This window comes from Mesoplodon bidens (assembly GCF_964165515.1).
Source record: "Mesoplodon bidens genome assembly, contig: HAP1_SCAFFOLD_500, whole genome shotgun sequence".
NCBI lineage: Eukaryota > Metazoa > Chordata > Mammalia > Artiodactyla > Ziphiidae > Mesoplodon > Mesoplodon bidens.
Window position 1 is genome coordinate 37,521 of NW_027671784.1, and position 21,631 is coordinate 59,151.

The following is a 21,631-nucleotide window of genomic DNA, read 5'->3' on the forward strand; positions in this document are numbered from 1 at the left end:
TTTCTTCTTGTTCGCTTGACTCTGGGCAAGTCACTCACCCATCTGAGCCTGTTTTCTTGCTGTAATTTGGGAGATGATAGTATCTACTTCATGGGGTTAAATAAGATGATGGGCTTATAGAGAGGTTAGCAACGCCCAGCAGGTAAGTGTTCAATAAGTATTAATGGAGTATTACTTCTGCTCAAAGCATTTGATGAGCCACATGAACCTACTGCCCTTGGACTCACATGGGGTGGACTTTTCTCGAGTGCGCATGTGGAACCTCAATAATCGGTCCAAGTACTATCGTCAGACGCTGCTGTTTGGGGCCCTGCAGGATGCCCAGATCAACTCTGTGTTCAACAAGTACTGCGTCAATGTGCAAGGCCAGGTGGGTTCTCTCCTTCTTTCTCTGAATTTTCATGAAGTATTGTGTATTGTTTGGGTCATGAGGCAGAAGGAGAGGACAGCATTTGGTCAACAATGGGGATAGCTCACTTCCTAATGTTCTCACTGACACCTGGCAGGTGGCTGTGAGGAACGTCCCGATGACAGGCTGCATCAGTCATGTCCTGGTGCAGCTCCCACATGTCTTCCCGAGGATGGAACCTGAAAACCTAGCTTCAGTGATTGATGCCAGGTACCCTCCCCTGTCCCATTGGATCCCTGGGGGTCACAGAGAGGGATTTTACTTGGGCATTCAAATTTAGAATTGTATTCCACGTTGGCTTTCTTAGTTACCATTTACGAAATGAAATGAGATAACTGAATCCAATCATGCCATTGACAGAGGAGGACACTGAAGGCCAGAGAAATGGTGTGTTGTCCTAGTTCCAATAGTGCCAGGGTTAGTAAATCAAGGGTACTTTCCCCTAGACTGTGGCATTTTTTAATTACATTAATTTTTTAATGCCTCATGTCAACAACTTAATTCTAAGCCCTTCAGGGCAAGAACTGTTTTCCTAATTCTCTATGTAATTTCCCCGTCTTCTCCTTGTGTTTAGTCAGGGGACCCATGGTAGCAGAATGGTGCTTAACACGTGGTAGGTGTTCAGTAATTATTTGTTGACTGACTGACTGACAACTGAATGAATGAATGATACAGTTACGTACTTCCTAGAATAATTCTCTGGGATATACCAGCATCACATCTATTCTTTATGATGAATAGTGTTGGCACTTACTTTTTGATGCGCTTAACAAGTTTTATCCCTACAGAATCTCTTTGCAATGAGGTAGGCCAAATTGGCCTCTTAGGGGAGGTAGAAGGAGATTGTGACTTGCCCAGGGTCATGCAGTTGGCAGTGACACTATGGCTCACCTCTAGACCACTGACTCTGCCCTTCGCCTTTCCGAATCAGGTTTGACTTTTTCGTCAACAAGATTTTGCCTCAGTATCGTGATGCAGTCATGTCTCACACGCTTATCTATGTCCCCTCCTACTTTGACTTCGTGCGTCTCCGAAATTACCTCAAGAAGGAGGAACTGAACTTCACTCATATCTGCGAGTACACCCAGAAGTCTGGTGTCTCCAGGGCCAGACGCTTCTTCCTTCAAGGAGAGAAGCAGTTCCTGCTCCTCACAGAGCGCTTCCATTTCTACAAAAGGTAAAATAGGGCCAGGTTTCAAGTGTCCTCTCTGGAGGGTCTGCTTCCAAGTGCATGGTGGGCTTTGCTGTGTTATAAGGTCCTCCCTTGCTTCACCTCCTGCAGACAAGCCAGAGTTTGGGGGGCTGGACAGACTTTTGTTGATTGGTTGGTTGGTTTTCTTTCAAAATGGGCATTGTTGGAAAAGGTGGTAGAAACGAATGAGTGACTACAGCATAACCTGTATATAGATCTGGAGTGGGTCCATACTTAGGGTACCTCCTGTAGCTGTGGGTATACCCCTCAAGAAGGACATTACAGAGCTGAGCAGCTCTCAACTGAATACAGGAAAGGGAGGAACCTGTCGTAGAAGCACAGATGAAACACCTGGGGACTGTGTGGTCTGTGGAGATGGAAGTTGAGTACAGGGTCAGTGTTCAGAAAGCTCTCATTTGTCCTGAGGCAGTGCACACACACTTCTGCACCAAGGAGAACCAGGACTAAGGGGCTCCTTGAAGTTTAGGAGAAGCAAAAGGTGAGGGGCTTAGAGGTGAATATTTAAGGGCTTCAGGGTTTGCTTCTTGCTGGCATCATTATTTGCTTTGTTCCAGTGAGTTGTTGTTTTCATTCATGTTGGAAATGGTATTTTGGGGGAGTTTGCACTCAGCAGGTCTAAAGAGCCCTTAGTTTTCCAAAAGCTTGATACGTCAAAGCAAGTCCTTTAAATGAAGTGGATGGATTGGAAAACTTCCCAGCGTGATTGTCTGTAGCAAGTGTGAACTAAGCTGGGATGAGGACTGCTCTCAAGTAGCAGCTTTTCAAGGAGAGGGCATGATGTCAAAGGAGCCCTTTCTCTTAAGTAGGCAGGACAGTCTTCTGTCTTACACTGTTCATTTATTGACCAAACTGTTTTGTCCCCAAAGTCACTATAAAGACAAACCGAACACGTGCCATTAGCTTTGTACCCTGGACCAGGTTAGTGGGTGTTTAAGTTGAATGGAGATAATCTGCAACTGCCAATTATCTCAAGGTTCCCAGCTATAGATTTTTTTGCTTGAGAGGTCACCAAGGTGATGATGGGTATTTTGATCTGCAGTGTCTTTGTGATTTGATTTTTTCATTTGACCTTGGGAAAAGTACATGTATTTTACACTTTAGTATCCAGCTTTAAAATTCTGTATTTATATTCTCTATGGAAGTAGGCCGTGTTAGACATATTGCAGTTCATTTGTGAGCTAGCAAAAAACTTTCATCCTGAGGATTTGTTTTCTTTGGGGGGATGAAACCAGTAGAATCTTAGGATGGGATGGGCATTTGGTCATGATGGCCCTCCTGAGGGGAGGACAGTTCACAGTTCTTTCTCTGAGCATCATCAGTGGGTTAGCACAGGAAGGATTCTTAAGCAGGGGGCAATCAGAAACTCTGGAGGTAGGATTTCTGGAGGTGGGAAACGCTAGTGGGGTGTTTCTGAGTGCTCCCTGCCCCAGGGAGAACCCCAGTTATAGAAGTAACAGACCTCGTCTTTATAGACTGTATGCAGGAGCCAGCCTTGCAAGTCAGTTGTGGTTGCCTCATTTATCTTTAACAGTTGTCAGGTAACATAGACATCGGGAATGTCCTTAGTTTTGGGTCCTGTCACAGTGTTACGCCATATTTGTAGGGGTCACCGAAGACCCAAAGCACATACAGGAGAGGAGGAAGGCAGGGGAAGAGGTGCAGAAGACCATGGGAATTGTTACTAACTGCCCCTCTGAAGAGGTTCTGGTCACGTGCTCTTATTTCCAGGAGATGCCTAGTCTCTACTGTGCACGAATTGGTACTAAGAGAGATTTTCTTGGGTTTTAAATATAATACCTATTGGAATTGGTTTTGTTGTTTTATTTTGCTTTAAAAATACTCTCATTATAAGAGTATTACACAATTATTGTAGAGAACCTAGAAAATCTAGGTTAAAAAAATGGGATCACCTGTCATCTTACTGATATAAACACCCATTTTGGTGTATTTCTTTCCTGTCTCTTTGATGTAAAAAACATGTGCACGTGCACACACACACAGACACAGGCATTTTAAAAACGACACCAACATTGGGATCACAGTGTACACATTTGGATTTTTTTTTCTTTTATCTTGAATGTTTTATGTGCTTATTGAAAAAAAGCTTAAATAAGTTAGCATTTTGGTATATACTTGTATGTTATGGATGTATTTTTTAGTTTATATATATATATAGTTCTACTATATCCTGCCCCCGCTCCAACTTTCTATTTGGGAAGATTTCATTTCAAAAGACATTGTAAGACTATCCCAGTGAACATCTCTAACTCCTTCCACTTAGGCTTCACCAGCTGTTAGCATTTTGCCACATTCTCATGCACCCACATTCTCTGTCTCTCCTTCTCTCTTTCCACTCACATCTCTTATTTTTTCTTCCTGAACCATTTGAGAGTAAATTATGGGAGGCTTCATGACACTTAACTCCTAAATCTTTCAGCCTGTAGAGCTTAAAAACAACATTCTTTTATCTAACCACAACACCATTAACATACCACTTGACATTACTGCAGTAATACCATCTAGTATTTAGTCTGTATGCAAATTTTCCTAGTTGTTCCCAAAATGACTATTACAGCTGTTTCTCACCACCCCCCCCACCCCAATCCAGGATTTAGTTAAGAATCCTACATTGCATTTGCGTGACATGTTTCTTTAGTCTATTTTAGCAGTTCTCAAGCAGGAGCAGTTTTGCTCCCCAAGGGACATTTGGAAATATCTGGAGACATTTTTGGTTGGTACAGTTGGAGGGTTATTCTAGTGGTCTAGTGGTTCAAGCGGGTCAAGGCCTGGGTGCTGCTAGACGTCCTACAGTGCACAGGACAGCCCTTACAACAAAGAATTACCTGGCTTAAAATGGCAGTAGTGCCAGGGTTAAGAAACCCTGATCTAGAATAAGTCTCTGCCTTTGTTTCTTGCTGTGATACTGATATGTTTTGAAGAGTCCAGTCCAGTTTCCTGTAGAATGTCCCACATCTGGATTTGGCTGTTTTCTTATTATTTAGATCAGTGTTCCCAAACTTTGCTACATATTAGAATCCCCTTGGGGAGCTTTTAAAAATCTGAATGCCCTGGTCATACCCCAGTATCAATTAAATCATGGTGTTTGGGGATGGGGACCAATTACAGGTATGTTTAAAAAACAAATAGGTGATTCAGTGAGCATTAGAGTTCGGGGACCAAAGATTTAAACATTATTTTAGTAAGAATTCTACATAGAGGATATTGTGTACTTCCCCCTGCATCTCCTCAAGAGGCCCAGGGTGTCAGTTTGTCCCGTTTTTGGTGATACTAAATGTAATCACTTGGTCAAGGTAGGTCTGCTAAATCTTTACATTGTAAAAATACCTTTTCTGTGTAATTATAAGTAATCTTTTAAGGTGTGTATAGCATCCTTTTTAATGGTTGCATAGTGTTACATTGTATGGGTATATAATTAACCCAGTTTCCTTTTAATGGGCATATTGATTTGTTGTTTTCTGTTATTATATACAATAATGCCAAGAGCATCCATATGCGTAGTTGATGGCATAGTTGCCTAGGCATTTCCTTAGGATAAATTTGGAAAGGAAAACTTATTTGTTCAAAAGCTGTACCCAGTTTAAAATTTGCTGTGTGTTGCCACTCCCATCTTCTCCCCTCCCCGGTGAAATACACACTCACAATAATTTATACTCCATTAGCCTATTTCTGTAAATTCTGTAAATATTTCTGTAAATTCTCCTTTTTTCCAGTGACTTGATAGTCAAAATGATACCTCATGGTTTTAATGTCTTCTTCTTGCTTTTCTGTGTTTTTTGTAATTGTCAGTTGAACGTAGTGCCTGAGTAAGTAGCTGGCCTGGACGCCTCTTCTGTCAGGCCACTAGCGTGGCAGTTGTGAATCTAGTTAGGATTTGGTTGTTACCGTCGTTGCCTTCTAGTTACCACAAACTGCCAGTTCCTCCAGCAGACAGTGGCCCACTGTGGGGCCCAGTGCTGGAGGGCCTTGTCTCAGTGTCCTGCTCCCCTCTCAGCTTTCACCATGCCCTGCACCCCTGTGCCGAGGGAGAGCCTCTCCCACGCTCCGGCCCCTCCCCCAGTAGCAGGCTGCTCCTGCTCGCTCCTCCCCTAAGGCTTGAAGTGGGGCAGTTGTTCTCCTCCTGGTCCAGCTCAGATGCAGGCAGGTTCTGTCCATCCTGGGCTTTGGAGCTGGCGCTTTCTCAGGGCTTCTGCACCACCCTCCATGGTGGCCAGCCTCTGCCTTGTTCTACGAGGGGTCTTGGTGGGAAAGAGTTCCCTGCATCTCTGCAGTGGTGGCAAACATCTGCTTACATCAGTGCAGGATCTTGGGCTGAACAGGCTTCACGCCCTTTCCCCAGTCTTCATGCCCTTTCCCCTTTCCCCAGACTGCTCTTTCTACTGGATGTAAGTCCTGTGGTGGGGAGGGATGGGGTGAGGGGTTAATGCTCCTCCCTTAGGGCACACAGTTTTGCTGCTTCTGACTCCACCCTGGCAGTTGACCTTTGCCCCCTCACTGGCTTCAGGCTTTAGCTTCATATACAACATGGCTCTGGGAAGAGAGTGAGTTTTCATGTCTGCACCACCATCGGGGTCTCTCAGGTCTTCTGCCTTGCGTCCAGTCTTTCCAGGGCTCCCAGTGGAGACCTTTGGAAAAGCCATCATGACTGTGAAGTAAAGGAGTGTCCGGGAATCCCAGGGATTCTGAACTGTCATGCAAGCCCATAATTGCCCTTTAAGAACTTGTTAAAAGTGTAGCTTTTTTCTTCCTACCCACTTTCTTAGCAGCTGCCCTCTTCCCCACTGTGCTCTGCCGAAGGTGAAGTGGTTCATATGTCCTGTCTTTCTTCAGACCATCGTGTCACTCTTTGGAATTCAGTCAGTGATGGGCTGAAGCTGGCTCATACCAGCTCTTAAGGTATGGTTGCACATCTCTTCCCAGTTCCAAGTTCAGCAACATGACACTGGTAGCTTGAAATGGAGTATTTACACCACAGAAATTGGCAAATGCTTCAAATCAGCACCTATCCTCCCCCACTGAGAATCAGTTGTTAAACACACACCAGGGCACCGTTGAATCAGTTCACTTGGTTGCCCTGTGACATCAGCTGTCTAGGCTCAGGAAAAGGAACACTGTTGTAGATTATCTTTTTCTTGTTAGCATGGGAGCAGTATTCTCTTGAGTTTTCTACATACTAAGCAGAAATGGAACTCTGTGTCTGTTTTGATAACTACTGAGGCAGAACTGTGTTTTTTCAACATCATTAGCCATTAAAATTCCTTTATGGAAAGAGGATGTGGAAAGCTGATCCAAGTAATGGACTGCAGTTATATTTTGGGAGAGGAGGGTCTCCAGAGAGATCAGGATGAGCCAAGGGATAAAAAGACAAGGAAAACTTACCGTCCATGAATAAAATAAAATTCCCGAGGGAGTCTGACATCAGCCCTGTATGAGAGTCTTAACAGGAAAAATCAGAAACTTGTCAACGTATAAAATCTTTGGTCATGGAGCCCAAGAGGGAATGATTGACCTCAACCCGAACCGTAAGGCGCGTCCCTAGGGTCTGCAACCCCCCACACCATGCAGCCCTGTGCAGCAGGGAAAGAAGCGAGGAAGCTGTTGAAATTAATTGCCTTCCCATAATGCCTAATGGGTCCTCGGGCAGGATTTTGTAAATGGGTGAACTTGGGACATCTGCCATGGAGTTAACATGTCTACAGAATGACAAGAAAAGACTAATGGGAGTGCATTTACAGTTTATGCTGTTTATTTTATGTACTGGGTCTGGTCTGACCTCAGCTCCATTACAGAACACTGTTTTGCCTGATTATAATTAGGATAATGTTAAATTGGAAATGCCTGCTTTTCAAATTTTCTGCGACAGATTTCTAATCCTTGTCTACTATTCTTCCCCACCCTACCTCAGTCTGCTCAGATTAGGCTCAAGAAGTGCAAATTCATTTTATCATTATCTTAAGCCAAACATTAGGAATTCAAATACACTGTCACAAAAAATGAGCCCCTCCAGCTCAAATTAGAGTAACTTTTGGTCTGTGTGTTATTTGTGCCATGGTCTTTCTCCTTGCATGAAACAGCGAGAGTGACTATGTCCCTGTAAAACTCTTCGGTGGCTTTTCCATAAACTTTCTCATGTAGACATAGCCTCTCTTTCTCCTTCTAACAGATACACAATAAAAGGCATCAGGAACCTAATTTTCTATGAACTGCCAACATATCCCCACTTCTACAGTGAAGTCTGTAACATGCTGCAAGCCACCACCAGAGGAGAGGAAGCTGCCTGGACCTGCACTGTCCCCTACTCCAAGTACGATGCCCAGAGGCTGTCTGCTGTGGTCGGGGTGGAGCAGGCTGCACAGATGCTGCAGTCCAAGAAGAACGTCCACCTTTTCATTACTGGAGAGAGATGAGAATTGGTTGGACAGGAAATGGTGTTTGGTGTGATATGTCATGCTTGATTCTGTGTCTCTTGGACCTGATTCTGATCACTTACACAAAGAAGGGCTGCAACAAGGAAGGAGCACCAGGCAGGTTCTTAGCAGATACTCCTTTCTTTTCAGACCATATATACCTGAAAAGTTCCGTGTAAACCAGATTTTGGTAAAACCCATCTTTCAGAGGTCAGGGGAGAGCTCATGGAACTCTGAGAAGTTGATAGAAGGAATCTTCTACTTGTGAATTTTTTTGTACACCATAAATTCTTTTGTTGTGATTTCACCTCTAATTTATTACACTTGGTGAACTCTTTCAGATTTGCCTGTTTCTATTTGACACCTTCTTAAAGTGAAGCATGCATTTCTTTGCTTGTGAGAACTGGTTATGAGAAATTGGAATACTTCTTGCTGTTGAATATCATCTTAGTTTTGGATCGCAAAGGTTTTGCAAAACTGTTATTTTTCCCCAGCCAAACTTTTTTAAACCTTAAATATTCTATTTTAATTCAACCTAGAAGAGCACATTCGTTCACTGATCTTTTTTTAACTCCTAAATGTTTTAATGAAAATATATACTTAAAAGTCACATTATATAAAATAACATGAATTTCTACCTTATTTCAAGAAATAATTTTATGAAATTCTTGATGTCGCAAATTCATCGTCAACACCACTGTCTTCATTGCTATAGTCATTTTTTAAGTCATATAACATAAAAAGGAAAAGAAGTTACACTTTTAAAAACATTTTTAGGGAGTTCCCTGGCGGTCCAGTGGTTTGGGCTCGGCGCTTTCACTGCCGAGGCCCAGTTTCAGTTCCTGGTCAGGGAACAAAGATCCTGCAAGCTGCACAGCGTGGCCAAAAAAAAAAAAAAATTGAACTATTCTCAGACAGAAAAATTACCAATTCAGAACCTGAATCATCTGAAAATAAATTGCCAAGTTGCTGGGCCTGTCACTCCTAAAAATCACTCCTGAATTTAGTATGTATTTCATGTAAACAAGGACATTTTTCTATGTAACCTCAAAACAACCGTCAAATCAGGAAATTGCCACTAATCCTTGGGCCCCATTCAGATTTTGCCAAATGTCCCAATAATAACCTTTATAGCAAAAGGATGCAGTTCAGAGTTACATACTGCTTTGAGTTGTCATATCTCTGTAGTGGCCTTTATTCTGAATGGTACCTCAGCTTTTTCTTGGCTTTCTTGACCTTTTTTTTAATTTTTAAATTAAAAAAAATTTTTAAACATCTTTATTGGAGTATAATGGCTTTACAATGGTGTGTTTCTGCTTTATAACAAAGTGAATCAGCTATACATATATCCCCGTATCTCCTCCCTCTTGCGTCTCCCTCCCACCTTCCCTATCCCACCCGTCTAGGTGGTCACAAAGCACCGAGCTGATCTCCCTGTGCTATGCGGCTGCTTCCCACTAGCTATCTATTTTACACTTGGTAGTGTATTATAAATCCATGGTACTCTCTCACTTCGTCCCAGCTTATCCTTCCCCCTCCCCGTGTCCTCAAGTCCATTCTCTATGCCTCCGTCTACCTAGCCTGCCCCTAGGTTCTTCAGAACCTTTTTTTTTTCAGATTCCATATATATGCATTAGCATACGGTATTTTTCTCTGACTTACTTCACTCTGTATGACAGTCTCTATGTCCATCCACCTCACTACAAATAATTCAATTTCATTTCTTTTCATGGCTGAGTAATGGACGTTGACACTTTAGAAGATTACAGGCCAGTTACTTTGGGTGGTGTTTCCTGTCAGATTAGGTTAGGTTAGGTTTAGTTTATGCATCTTTGGCAGGAGCAGCATAGAAGCAATGCTGCGTCTTCCTCGCTGCATCTCTTCAAGCGGTGCATGATTTCCACCTGTCCCATCGTTATGACACTAACTGACCACTTGTTTAAGGTGGTGCTTGCCAGACTTTTCCACTATAGAATCACTTATTCCCCCTTTATTAATTTATATTAATATTACAAGTATGGATTCTTCAGTTTTTATTCAGTGGGTTGTAATTGGTTATTATCGTTATTCCTTTAGATGCTTAAATGGTCTCAGATGTGGCCAGCAGGAACACCTTCAAGCTGGCTCCTGTGTCGTCTTGACACATCCCCCTTTAACTTGGGCATTTCTTTATTTTCTGACACTATAAGACATTCCAAGTTTGTCTTGTACTTTCCCTATTCCAGCCCTGCTTGCTTTAGTGGAAAATTATCTTAAAGCGAAGATTTGAGTGCTAAGTGTACCCAGTACTGTTGTGGAGCCACTGGTCCCAGGCCATCTCAGTGGTCAGAGTTTGGGAATATCTGCATGTGTGTATATGTATACACATACCTATGTGCCCATGACATCTAAATTTATTTCTGTATCCATATATTGAAAACCATGAATTTATACCTTACCTCCAATTTCAGACTAACAACACAGGGTTCCTTTTGTTTTCTCCCTTTCCAAACTTGTAACTCCCTTGTCAGATAGACATGTGGCTCCCATTAGGCTCAGTGGAACAACCCATATTGGTACAGATTTTCTTCCTCTTGGACATGCTTAAAATTGCTCATCAAAAAAAAAAAAAGTGAAATCACTTTTGGGGTACTTTTCCTGCTAGATATTTAAATAGGCATTTTTATTTGTCTCTCAACATGGAGAGTAGAACTATTCATTCCATATATAGATGGGTTCCTAAAGTTTTGCAAATTTATAGGCTTAAGCCAGCCAAACTCATGGTACAAAGAACATTTTCTTAAATATATATTTTTAAAATGGAGTATAGTTGATTTACAATGTTGCATTAGTTTCAGGTGTACAGCAAAGCAAATCAGTTATACATGTATCCACTCTACAAAGAATTGTCTTATCCATAGAGTGCCCTGTGGTTATTGGCATATTTGTGCTGTGTTTACCATAGAGCCTGTGTATTATGAGAAAAGAAACGAGTTATTTGCCTAGTTCAGAGATATGAGGAAGAAGGGACTCTGATTACCCCCATCTTCTATTTCCATATTCTTTTCCCTGTGAATTGTAGCTAATTCATGGCTTTCATTATCACTATTCACAAGACTCTCAAATCTCCATCTTCTCTGGACCTCCACTCACATGTGAGCCTGGATTTCAAGTCTATGTATAGCCCCAGAAATACATGTTTTTTTTTAAGCATCCCTACTGATTTTAATGCTAGCTTGTAGCCAGCTAACTGCTTCTCGCCTACAGAGAACACTGAGGGTTTCAAGTGCGAACCAAGCAGTATTGCTTCTGTTCCTGGCTCAGCACCTGGGAAAGAAGGTAAGCCTCAGCAGTGGCGCTGGCTCCTGAGTTGATTGCAAAGAGTTGACTTTTTGGAGTGGTTTCATCAAAAGCATGCCTTAACGTCAGGTCTCTCACACAAAATAAGGGAGAGAAGAGGGTCTACTGGACCACGGATAACAACACCTGAGCTGGAATTATACACAATCTTGATATTTCTTAGCAAGGCTCATCTTCAGCAAGCAAGTACCTATATAGTGCTGGTAGAAAACAGACAAAGGAATGGTCCCAATCCTGGGAAGAGGTAGAATTTTAAGGTAGGAAGAGGAACTTAACCAGAAAGTAAGAGTTTTAAACTTTTTTTTTTCTTCCCATAGTAATAACAACTTAGCACTTTTCTCTTTGAGGGGAAAAAAGCTTTGAGTCATGAATGCTTTCTGCAGCTGGCTGCACCATATGCAGTATTCAAAAGACAAGAACTAGCTAATCATAGAGAACCAGCGGCAGCTTAACAGCCCTCTGCTGGCTTCCAAAGGGCTTATAATTGAGTGCAGATGGTCCCGGCAGGATGGGTATGAATCCCTGCTGACTCCTCACATCCCAGAGGGCCAAGGGGGGCTCATGAAGCCTCCCCGCCCTGATTGTGCCCTCGTGGGAGCCACTGAGGAAGGAGGGGAGGCAGGTGGTGTGAGAGCCTGCTGGCTGCCTCCTGCCCAGCCTTCCCTTGGCTGTGTGGACAGATCTTCAGGCTGCAGAGTGTAGCTTTGATGAGTCTAGGGTCTCAAGATTATAGAAGTCCTGGGGTAAGGGAGCAGGGTTGGGGGTTCTTTATACTCATTGGAAGAGCCTCATCGTGTAACCTGCAGGTGGCTGCAGGGCGCCAGAGCCTCACGGAGGAGGGGTGTGGTGGGCACTGCACAGACTGCTGCTTTCAGGGAGCATCCTCCTGGGGGTGGGGCCCTCACAGCCGGCCCGGCCTCTCCTTCCCATCTCTTTCCCAGCTTCTCTCTTTAAAGGAGTCATGGTAGTCATCCTTGCACCATTCACAAAAAGCTTTTCTGGCTTTTCTAGCTAAACAATTCTAAACAAATTTCAGTCTCATTCAAAAAAAGAACTTTTCTAGCTAAGTAGAATTCTAAACAAATTTCAGTCTGCTTTTAATACCAGAGTCAGTGAATTGGGAGTAGATACACAGATAATCCAAGATTCATGTAGTCTTTGGAGGGAGAAAGAGAGAATGAACCTACCACGTCTAGCTGACAGCACAAGGTGCATTTCTTTCTAAAGACTTGTATTTCTTCCTCTTATACCATATGCTCTAGCCAGAGCTGCAGTAAAATTCTATGTATTTTATGTCCTGTTTCTGAGCTGAACACGCGTTCCTATCCCCTCATCGATTGCCTTGTTTCTGTGAGGACCCTCCTTTCTTCAGATGTGGGAAGGAGTTCTCTCTGCATTGCTTGCATTTCGGTATAATTCCTGGATTTGCCTTTCACCTCTGGCCACGTTGCCATCATTCCTGTGGGAGGTGAGAGCATGAGAAAGAACAGAGGTCTGGACGTCAATCAAACGGGCTGGCTGTCTCAATAGTTAAGAGTCCTATGCGCCAAAGGAGTCAGGGCTGAGACTGGATTGCTACAAGGCTTGCTCGCCCTGCACAGAGAAATCTGAACCTGGTGGGCAGCTCCACCTAGGTGTCACCCTCACTGCTGGGTGGAACACCTGCACTTGCTTGTCCTCCTGGCTCCCACAGTGGGCGGGGCATGGCACAGGCCGGGCCAAGTTGTCATGGTCTTCAGGCTTGGGCCTCTGCAGCTGGCTGGGACTGGTGGGAGCTGTAGCCTCAGCTGACAAGGGCAAAGAAGGCAGTCTTTGCTGCTTGGCTGATTTGGAAGCTGTGCCGAATTCCTGCCCATCTGTTCTCCCAACTGAGCCAAGGCCAAAGCTGTCTAGCTCTTGCCAACCCAGGGAATGACATGGAGCCCTGTGTCCTGCAGCCCTCATTCTCACTGCACCCTGCAGCCCCTCTCATCTGTCAGTTTGACTCCCCACAGAGATGGCCCTGGGCTCACAGCTGCTGTTTGCCCACAGAGGTTCATGGATTTCTGCCTTTTGTGTTCATCATTTTTCAAAACCGGCCCTGAGCTGGGTGCTGACACCAACATTACCACCAACCCACTGTGGCTCTGTGCAGGTCCTCCTGGCCACCGCTCAGCTTTCTCATCTTTAGAAAGCGGGGTACAATCTCCACTATCCTGACAGAGGGACATGAGAGAAAGTAGAAGAGACTGCTGTTGTTTGCCCTGTACTCGCCTCCTACTTCCCTAGTAAGAGGACCCTGGATTTTATTGGGTGACAAAGTGCCCAGTCCCCCTTGCGGTAGGGTGTGGCCAGGGAAAAGAGCACTAACCTTGGGGCAGACTCTTAGGAGAGCTCTTTGAAACTGGTAGGAACACCACTTTTTCCTCTTGTTCTTCCCTTTTTCCTGCCTGCAACACAGAAGTGATGGTGGAGCCAAAGGGCAGAAGGAGCCTGGCTCTCAGGTCATATCCTGAAGCTGCATCCCAGCTCTGCATGGTCTCTCTTCACACTTTTCTGTGAAAACCTAAATCCCTCATTTGTTTCAGCCACTGAGGCCAGGCAGTATTGTTGGCCTCAGGCTGTATTGCCAAGTCCTAACGGCTACAGAGGACAAAAATGGGATCACAAGTCCTGAAGTCCAAAGGCTCTGCCTATTCTTTCTTCTTTCTTCTTGTCTCTGCAGGAACCAGCATAGAGACTGTGCTTCAAGGTTGACGCCTGGCCATTTGGTGACAGTGCGGAGTGAGCGCTAAGACGTGTCTGGCTTTGTGCCATCACTTCCGTCATCTCCAACCCAACTGGATCTGTAAGAATGAGGGAGGACATATGTCTCCTCATAGGGTTTATGGAAACTGATGGTGGCAGAAAAATAACTGGCAAGAAAACAGACTTCAATTCTCTGAAAGTTGGCGACCACCTGTTTTTCATTTCTTCAGGTGTATTTCAAAGCAAAACTAGGAAATGGGTCCAGATCCCCAGTTTGGCAGCAACTTAGAGGTCTTGTGGTCCAATCTGCTGCTTGACCCCTGAGTCGCCTATAGGTTGTCTCTGAGAGGGAGATCAGCTCAGTGCGTCGTGACCACCTAGAGGGGTGGGAGGGAGAAGCAAGAGGGAGGGGATATGGGGATATATGTATATGAATAGCTAATTCACTTTGTCATACAGCAGAAACTAACAACATTGTAAAGCAATTGTACTCCAATAAAGATGTTAAAAATAAAAACAGGACTATCATACAGAGTGAAGTAAGTCAGAAAGAGAAAAACAAATATATATTAACATATGTGGAATCTAGAAAAATGGTATAGATGATCTTATGTGCAAAGCAGAAATAGAGACACGGATGTAGAGAACAAATGTATGGTTCCAAGGGAGAAGGGGTGGTGGTGGGATGAATTGGGAGATTGGGATTGACATATATACACTATTTTTTTAATACTTTTTTAAACATCTTTATTGGAGTATAATTGCTTTACAATGGTGTGTTAGTTTCTGCTGTATAACAAAGTGAATCAGCTGTATGTATACATATATCCCCATAGCTCCTCCCTCTTGCGTCTCCCTCCCACCCTCCCTATCCCACCCCTCTAGGTGGTCTCGAAGCACCGAGCTGATGTCCCTGTGCTATGCGGCTGCTTCCCACTAGCTATCTGTTTTACACTTGGTAGTGTATATATGTCCATGCCACTCTCTCACTTCATCCCAGCTTACCCTTCCCCCTCCCCATGTCCTCAAGTCCATTCTCTATGCCTGTGTCTTTATTCCTGTCCTGCCCCTAGGTTCTTCAGAACCATTTAAAAAAATTTTTTTTCTAGATTCCATATATATGTGTTAGCATACGGTATTTGTTTTACTCTTTCTGACTTACTTCACTCTGTATGAGTCTCTAGGTCCATCCACCTCACTACAAATAACTCAGTTTCGTTTCTTTTTATGGCTGAGTAATATTCCATTGGACATATATACACTATTAATACTATGTATAAAATAGATAACTAATGAGAACATACTGTATAGCACAAGGAACTCTACTCATTGCTGTGTGGTGACCTAAATGGGAAGAAAATCCAAAAAAGGAGATATATGTACATGTATAGCCGATTCACTTTGCTGTACAGCAGATACTAACACAACATTGTAAAGCAACTATATGCCAATAAAAATTCATTAAAAAAAATAACAGGATCTGAACCCAGGTAGTATGATTCCCCCAAACCCACATTGTTTTTCACTAGTTGATGCTTCTCTAAAACAAAAACAAAAAAGCACTCAATAGATTGTAGCCATTATTATTACTACCCCTTTAAAAGGAGAGATCTGAAATTGTTGAACTCTTAAAAAGACAGAGGATTATAATGCTTTCTTGGTGGTGGTAGCCTTGTTATAAACAAACACTAAGTTGTTTTGTATGCCATCCTTCTGGATTGTATGACATTCTAAAGGGCGGTCTAGGCTTCTGAGAAGCTTAATGCCTCATATAGCAGATGATTATTGAAGGCATATTTTTAACTTGTTTGCTGCTCTGTTTATCCTTGGTCCATCGAGCTTTACCCAGGGAAATTAAATTCTTAATATCAGGCCAAATAAAAATTAAGAAGATACCTTTTCTTGAAACATGCACCTACACGGAAAAGCAGCATAACAGTGTTTAAAATCATGGACACTGAAGCAAGGCTTCAGGCCTGGGTTCAAATCTTTGCTTTGCTACTTTCTAGTGATTTTTATGAAATTCCTTTAACTCTCTGTGTCTCAGCAGCCACATCTGTAAAATGGGCTTATGGTAATAGTAATACCTGTCTCTAGAGTTGTTATAATAATTAAGTTACTTAATCCATGCAGGGTACTTAGAACTGCTTGGCACATAGTCACTGCTCAGTCAGTCTGAACTAGTATTACATACAGACCTTCCGTCCCACAGCACAAAGCTAAAAGAAAACAAAGGAAAGTCGTGGGGCATCAACTTCTGTTTTGGGTTATTCTTGTCTATAAGCCTTATTCTTTTTAAGTGAGTGAAAAAGAAATTTTGAGAGAGAGGGCTTCAGAAAATAGCTGTGGGGATTTTACTCAGCAAATTCCAGGGCTTAAGGACAAGGAAGTGTGACATTTTAATGAGTTATAAACACCAGGTGGTGCTGTAAACAAGCTCAGTAACAGGCTCTTCACCTCCCCTCTGGCTGCCTCTGGGCTGCCACTGCCCTGTGCCCTCTTGAGCTGAAGAGACCCAGAAACCCAAGCCTCTTTTTCTCTTCTTCTTCTTTTTGAAACAATTCCAACACATAGGAAATGTGAAAATTCAAAGACAGTTACAAAAACTTGTGGTATAATTTAATTGTTTATAAGTTAACCCCTTTTAAAAATGAGTCCACAAATAACATGTTTATTTCAGGAAACAGTTTGTATAGAGCAGTGTACATTATGTTTTAAGAAATGGAAAATCACTACTAGGTGCAATCCATAATTAAACTCACAGATAACTGTTAAAAATTAACATTTTAAACACCCCAAATTATAATAACTTGATGAATAACTTCCTTTGGGAATCCAACCAAATTTGTACGTATGAGGCCCAAGTCAAATGGTCCCCTGCTTCCCCTTCACCAAGCTCTGGCTACACCTTTTGTGCAGAGAAAAGACTGGGCACATGACTTGGAATTCTGGTTGCTTGTCTGAACCTTCATTATAGGGGGGGGGGGTCAGAGTTTTCCTCATAGAGAAAACTGCTGGGTACTTTCCTAGCCTCTTATCCACCCACCTCTTCCAGGCCTGGCTTGTCACTCACTACCTTCTTGAGACTATCCATTTCCATACCTGCCCCAGAGCAGATGCCCTCCTAACACTTCCTCCCTCTTTGGTCCTCCTCCTGGGAATAGTATTTCCCAGACCAAAAGATAGCAGGAGGCCATGGGGAAAGAGAAGTAAGTTAATATTTATTGAACACCTACTATGGGCCAGGAACTGTCCTGGGTGCTTCATCTGCATCATCTCATAACAACCGTAAACCTAGTATCTGTCACCATTTTTTTCATGTGGGGGAAACATGCTTGGAGAAATTAGATATCTAAGGCTTCCAAAGTTAAACAGCTAGTTAGCGGCCAATGCTGCATGTTTTTTCTGTCATCCCCATGAGATTGAGAAGGAGGTCAGGACTAGCGGCTCAGATGGAGATGAATCTGCAGGGGATTCTTTCAGTCTGTGGCCACGTCTGGTCCATTTTATTAAGCCCAGCAACTCTTAAGCATGAACTCTTCTCTCTGACTCCCTTCCCACGGCTTTACTTAGTTCAGGCCTTTGTTAGCCTCTTCCTGTGGTACAGTCCAGACTTTGGAACCTGCTAGCTTAGGCTTCAATGCCAGCTTTACCTTTTACTGGGTGTGTGACCTTTGTCAAGTTGCTTGCCTTTGTCTTACCTCAGTTTCCTTATTTGTAAGACGGAGATAATGACATCTTTCTTAGGAAGGAGAATTGTGAGGTTGAAATGAAACCACATAAGTACTTATAGATCTCATCAAATCCCGTTCTCTCCCTTTTGCTTGGACTGCCTACTGATTCATCCATGCTACAAATATGTACTGTGCACCCACCATGTGCCAGGAATTCTTTTGGGCACATAGGATAGACCTGCTTCCTGCACTCGGAGAATTAGAGTGCATGGGGGAGACAGAAAATAAACAACGAGAAGCTAGACAAAAATATAATTTCAGATGGTGCTAAATGCTGGAAGAAAATAGAGCAAGGTCAATGGATAGAGATCTTTGTCTGTCTTGTTTCCTCTGCACAGAATGCCCTGTCGCCACTGTGGAACTCCTACCTTTCAAGACCCCCTTCAAATGATCCCCCGCCCCCGTCTACGGCCATACCACCCTGAACGCGCCCGATCTCGTCTGATCTCGGAAGCTAAGCAGGGTCGGGCCCGGTTAGTACTTGGATGGGAGACCGCCTGGGAACACCGGGTGCCATAGGCATTTTGCCTCCCGCTGCGGCTCCGCCTTCTCCTTTAGTCGCCCGTGGCGGTGGCCGCCAGCTCCGCCCCCCCGACGGGCACCGCTGCAGGCCCCACCTCCTCCGGCCCCTCCCACCACAGCGCGCCAGAGGGGGCGCTCTATGCGGCCAGAAGGCGGCCCTGAAAGGCGGCCGCACCCCAGACGCTCCCGGGGTGGCTGACCCGGACCCAGACTCCGCCGCGGGCCCGGGTGCCGTCCGTGCGGCCCGCGAGCCCCTCGACCTGCACCTGGCCGCCCCCTCCGGCTCCCTGCCCCGGCGCCGCCACCTGTCCGCCGGTGTGGCTCTCCACAGCTCCCTCCGGATGAAGGCCCCCCTCCGCCGTTTCGCCATGGCCGGGGGCGGGAGTGGGAGCGGGGGCCGGGGCCGCTTCCCCGGGCCTGCTGGCCACCAGGGCGGGTGGTAGGTGTAGACGGCTGCAGGTGTAGACGGTTCGACAGAACCACTTTCTAGGCTCTTGTAGCCAAGTCATGGCCACCAGTCAGACTGCATCCTGGCTATCCTGCAGGGCACAGAGCTCAGTAAAGGTATCCACCCCTTCTACAGCAATGTCAGTCGGCTCACCGGCTTTGGCGAGGTAAGGACCCGGCTTCCATACCCTGCCCCACATGGATGTACAGCCCCGCCTGTTCCCTACAGATAAATACACACAAGATAAATGCAGCAGCCCTCATGCCCTCTCCCCATCCTGTCCCGGCAGAAGGTGGTGGCAGAAATGAACCGCCTGGGCATGATGGTGGACTTGGCCCATGTCTCGGATGCTGTGACACGGCGAGCCCTACAAGTGTCACAGGCACCGGTCATCTTCTCCCACTCAGCTGCCCGGGGTATGTGCAAGAACACTCGCAATGTTCCTGATGATATCCTGAAGCTTCTGGTGAGAGACTGCCCTGGCCCTCAAACCTAAAGCAAGAGATTCAAACCAGGAGCCCTTGAACCTGAGCCTCTTCTCCCTCCATTTCCTCAAACGCCAGGTTAAATATCCTCTGCCCCCAAAACCCACGGTCCACAGCCCCTGAACTCTTCAGCCCTAGGTGGGGGTCTAGGTGGTAAGAGACTCCTCCAAACCCGGAAACCCAGGGCCAACACACCACCCAGACCAGGGCTGCGGCTCCTCCATTCACACAAACCCAGAGAGGACATGACTCTGACCTCAAAGCCAGGGCTGAACACCTTCCTCACAGGGGCCGAGAGAGTGAACAGGCAGCTGGTTGTGCTGGGGGCCAAGCTGACTGTCCACGGGTCCACCCCTGCAGAAGAAGAACGGTGGCATCCTGATGGTGCCCTTGTCCGAGTGGGTGCTGCAGTGCAACCCATTAGCCAATGTGTCTACTGTGGCAGGCGAGCCTCAGCCTGGGCTCTCTGAAGACTCGGATTTGGAGCTGAAGCTGGGTCCAAATTTAGGGAGGACTTCAGAAGAGCCCCAGTGGTTTGACCCACCTATTGGCAATAGGTACAGCACCCAAAAACCCAAGAATGGACAGTACACAGCACCTTGGTGCCATGTGGAACTGGAGCCACAGAATCAAAACTGTGATACTGATGGGTATCAGGGAGGCTGTCAGACACTGCTTTATGTCAAACACATAAAGAAAATATCCACTATCAGAACCGTTGGTTGACTGACTTTTTTCACATCTTTCTGACAAAATTCGAGAAGTTGTGAGTACCACAAGCGTCATTACACTTCTGTTCAAGATGGAATCTCAGGCTCACAATCATTGTTTAGCTTCTGTATATTGCAGTGTACATGAAGGTCTCTATTAGTCTGGTTGGGCTGTTATAGTGAAATACTATAGACTGAATGACTTAAACAGCAGAAATTTATTTTCTCACAGTTCTGGAGGGTGGAAGTCCAAGATTAAGGTATTGAATACCATAAGAATTGGTTTCTGGTGAGAACAATCTTCCTGGCGTGCTGACGGCCGTCTTCTTGCAGTGTCCTCACACGGCCTTTCCTCTACGAGCAGAGGGAGAGAGATCTCTGGAATCTATTCCCCTTCTTATAAGGACACCATCAGTCCCTGTCAGATTATTACCTCACCCTTATGACTTCAGTTAACTTCAGTTACCTCCCTAAAGGACCTATCTCCTATCTTCTACAGTCAACTTAGGAGGGGCTTCAACATATAATTTTTCGGGGGACACAATTCAGTCCATAACAACAACTTAAGATAGCTTTCTCTGATTTTCAGTCTTTCACTAATACCTCCCTCTTTGTCTACCAATTATTCAAGTTTCCTTAATTTTTTTTTAATTTTCTTACATTATCCCTTCCCTTTAAATGCTCTCTTCACTTCTTAATTGGCATTTCTTGCAAATGAAGGCAACTTTCCTCACAATACATTGATTACTCTCCCCACTGTAACACAGCATCTTCTCCCATGACTTTCCTGAAATGGTTCCACTTTTGTTCATAAAAGTTTAGCCATCCAATCAGATGCTTTATTTTCAGTTCCCATAGCATTTTGCCTTTGGGAAACAACTGACTCCGTTAAGTGGTGCTTCTTTGAAAACTACCTTCCTTTATGTTTTATAGCAATCTTATGATTTCTGTTGGCATACCACCTAGCTTCTTTCTCATCATTCTTTTTATTTTTATTTTTCAGTTGTTTCTCTCCTCACTCCTTAGTGTTAGATACTACAGACAGTTGGCCTTCTTCTCATCTCTTATATACTCTCTCTCTTACTCCAGCAGCTTTGTTTACCATTTAATATATTATCTGCCAGGCGCCTTCCATCTGTTACCAACATCTCTCCCTCTGTCTTTGTCATTTCAGCCTTCGCTATGCTCTCTGAGCTCTCACAGGCAGATCTATTGAACACAGGAATCTCAGTGGAAAATACGAGTACGTTATTTCTCTACTGAGTAAAGCCCTTACAGATCACATGGTCCTGATCCATCTTGCAGCCACGTCATCTGGACTATCTGACCTCCCATGTCACAATAGCAGAGGACCAGACAAGAGGGACACTGGCTCCTAATGACCTCAGCTCAGAAGTGATACACTTGATTCTGCTTCTTTGCCACTGGCCACAACGAATCAAAGGAAAACAGTTGAACTACAAAGGAGGATGAAAAATGTAGATAAGCACATAGGATATTTGATGAGCGCTATCTCGAGGTGACATCACCTCCCATCAAACTTTCATTTCACAGAGAAAACACAGACTATAATGCAAAAACACCCCAAACTACCTTCTTCTCTTTACGTCCAAGAATAG

At 44.5% G+C, this 21,631-nt stretch overlaps 1 protein-coding gene across 1 annotated transcript in view; it reads left to right on the forward strand.

The window, feature by feature from the left end:
• The window catches only part of LOC308611058 (U3 small nucleolar RNA-associated protein 25 homolog), a 29,531-nt gene extending 20,207 nt beyond the window's left edge, over window positions 1-9,324 (forward strand). The window contains 4 exon segments of the mRNA XM_081259995.1: window positions 188-370; window positions 507-619; window positions 1,341-1,586; window positions 7,804-9,324. Coding sequence (XP_081116121.1) covers window positions 188-370; window positions 507-619; window positions 1,341-1,586; window positions 7,804-8,047 — 786 coding nt within the window. The 3' untranslated portion in view covers window positions 8,048-9,324.
• Window positions 9,325-21,631: the final 12,307 nt, after the last annotated feature.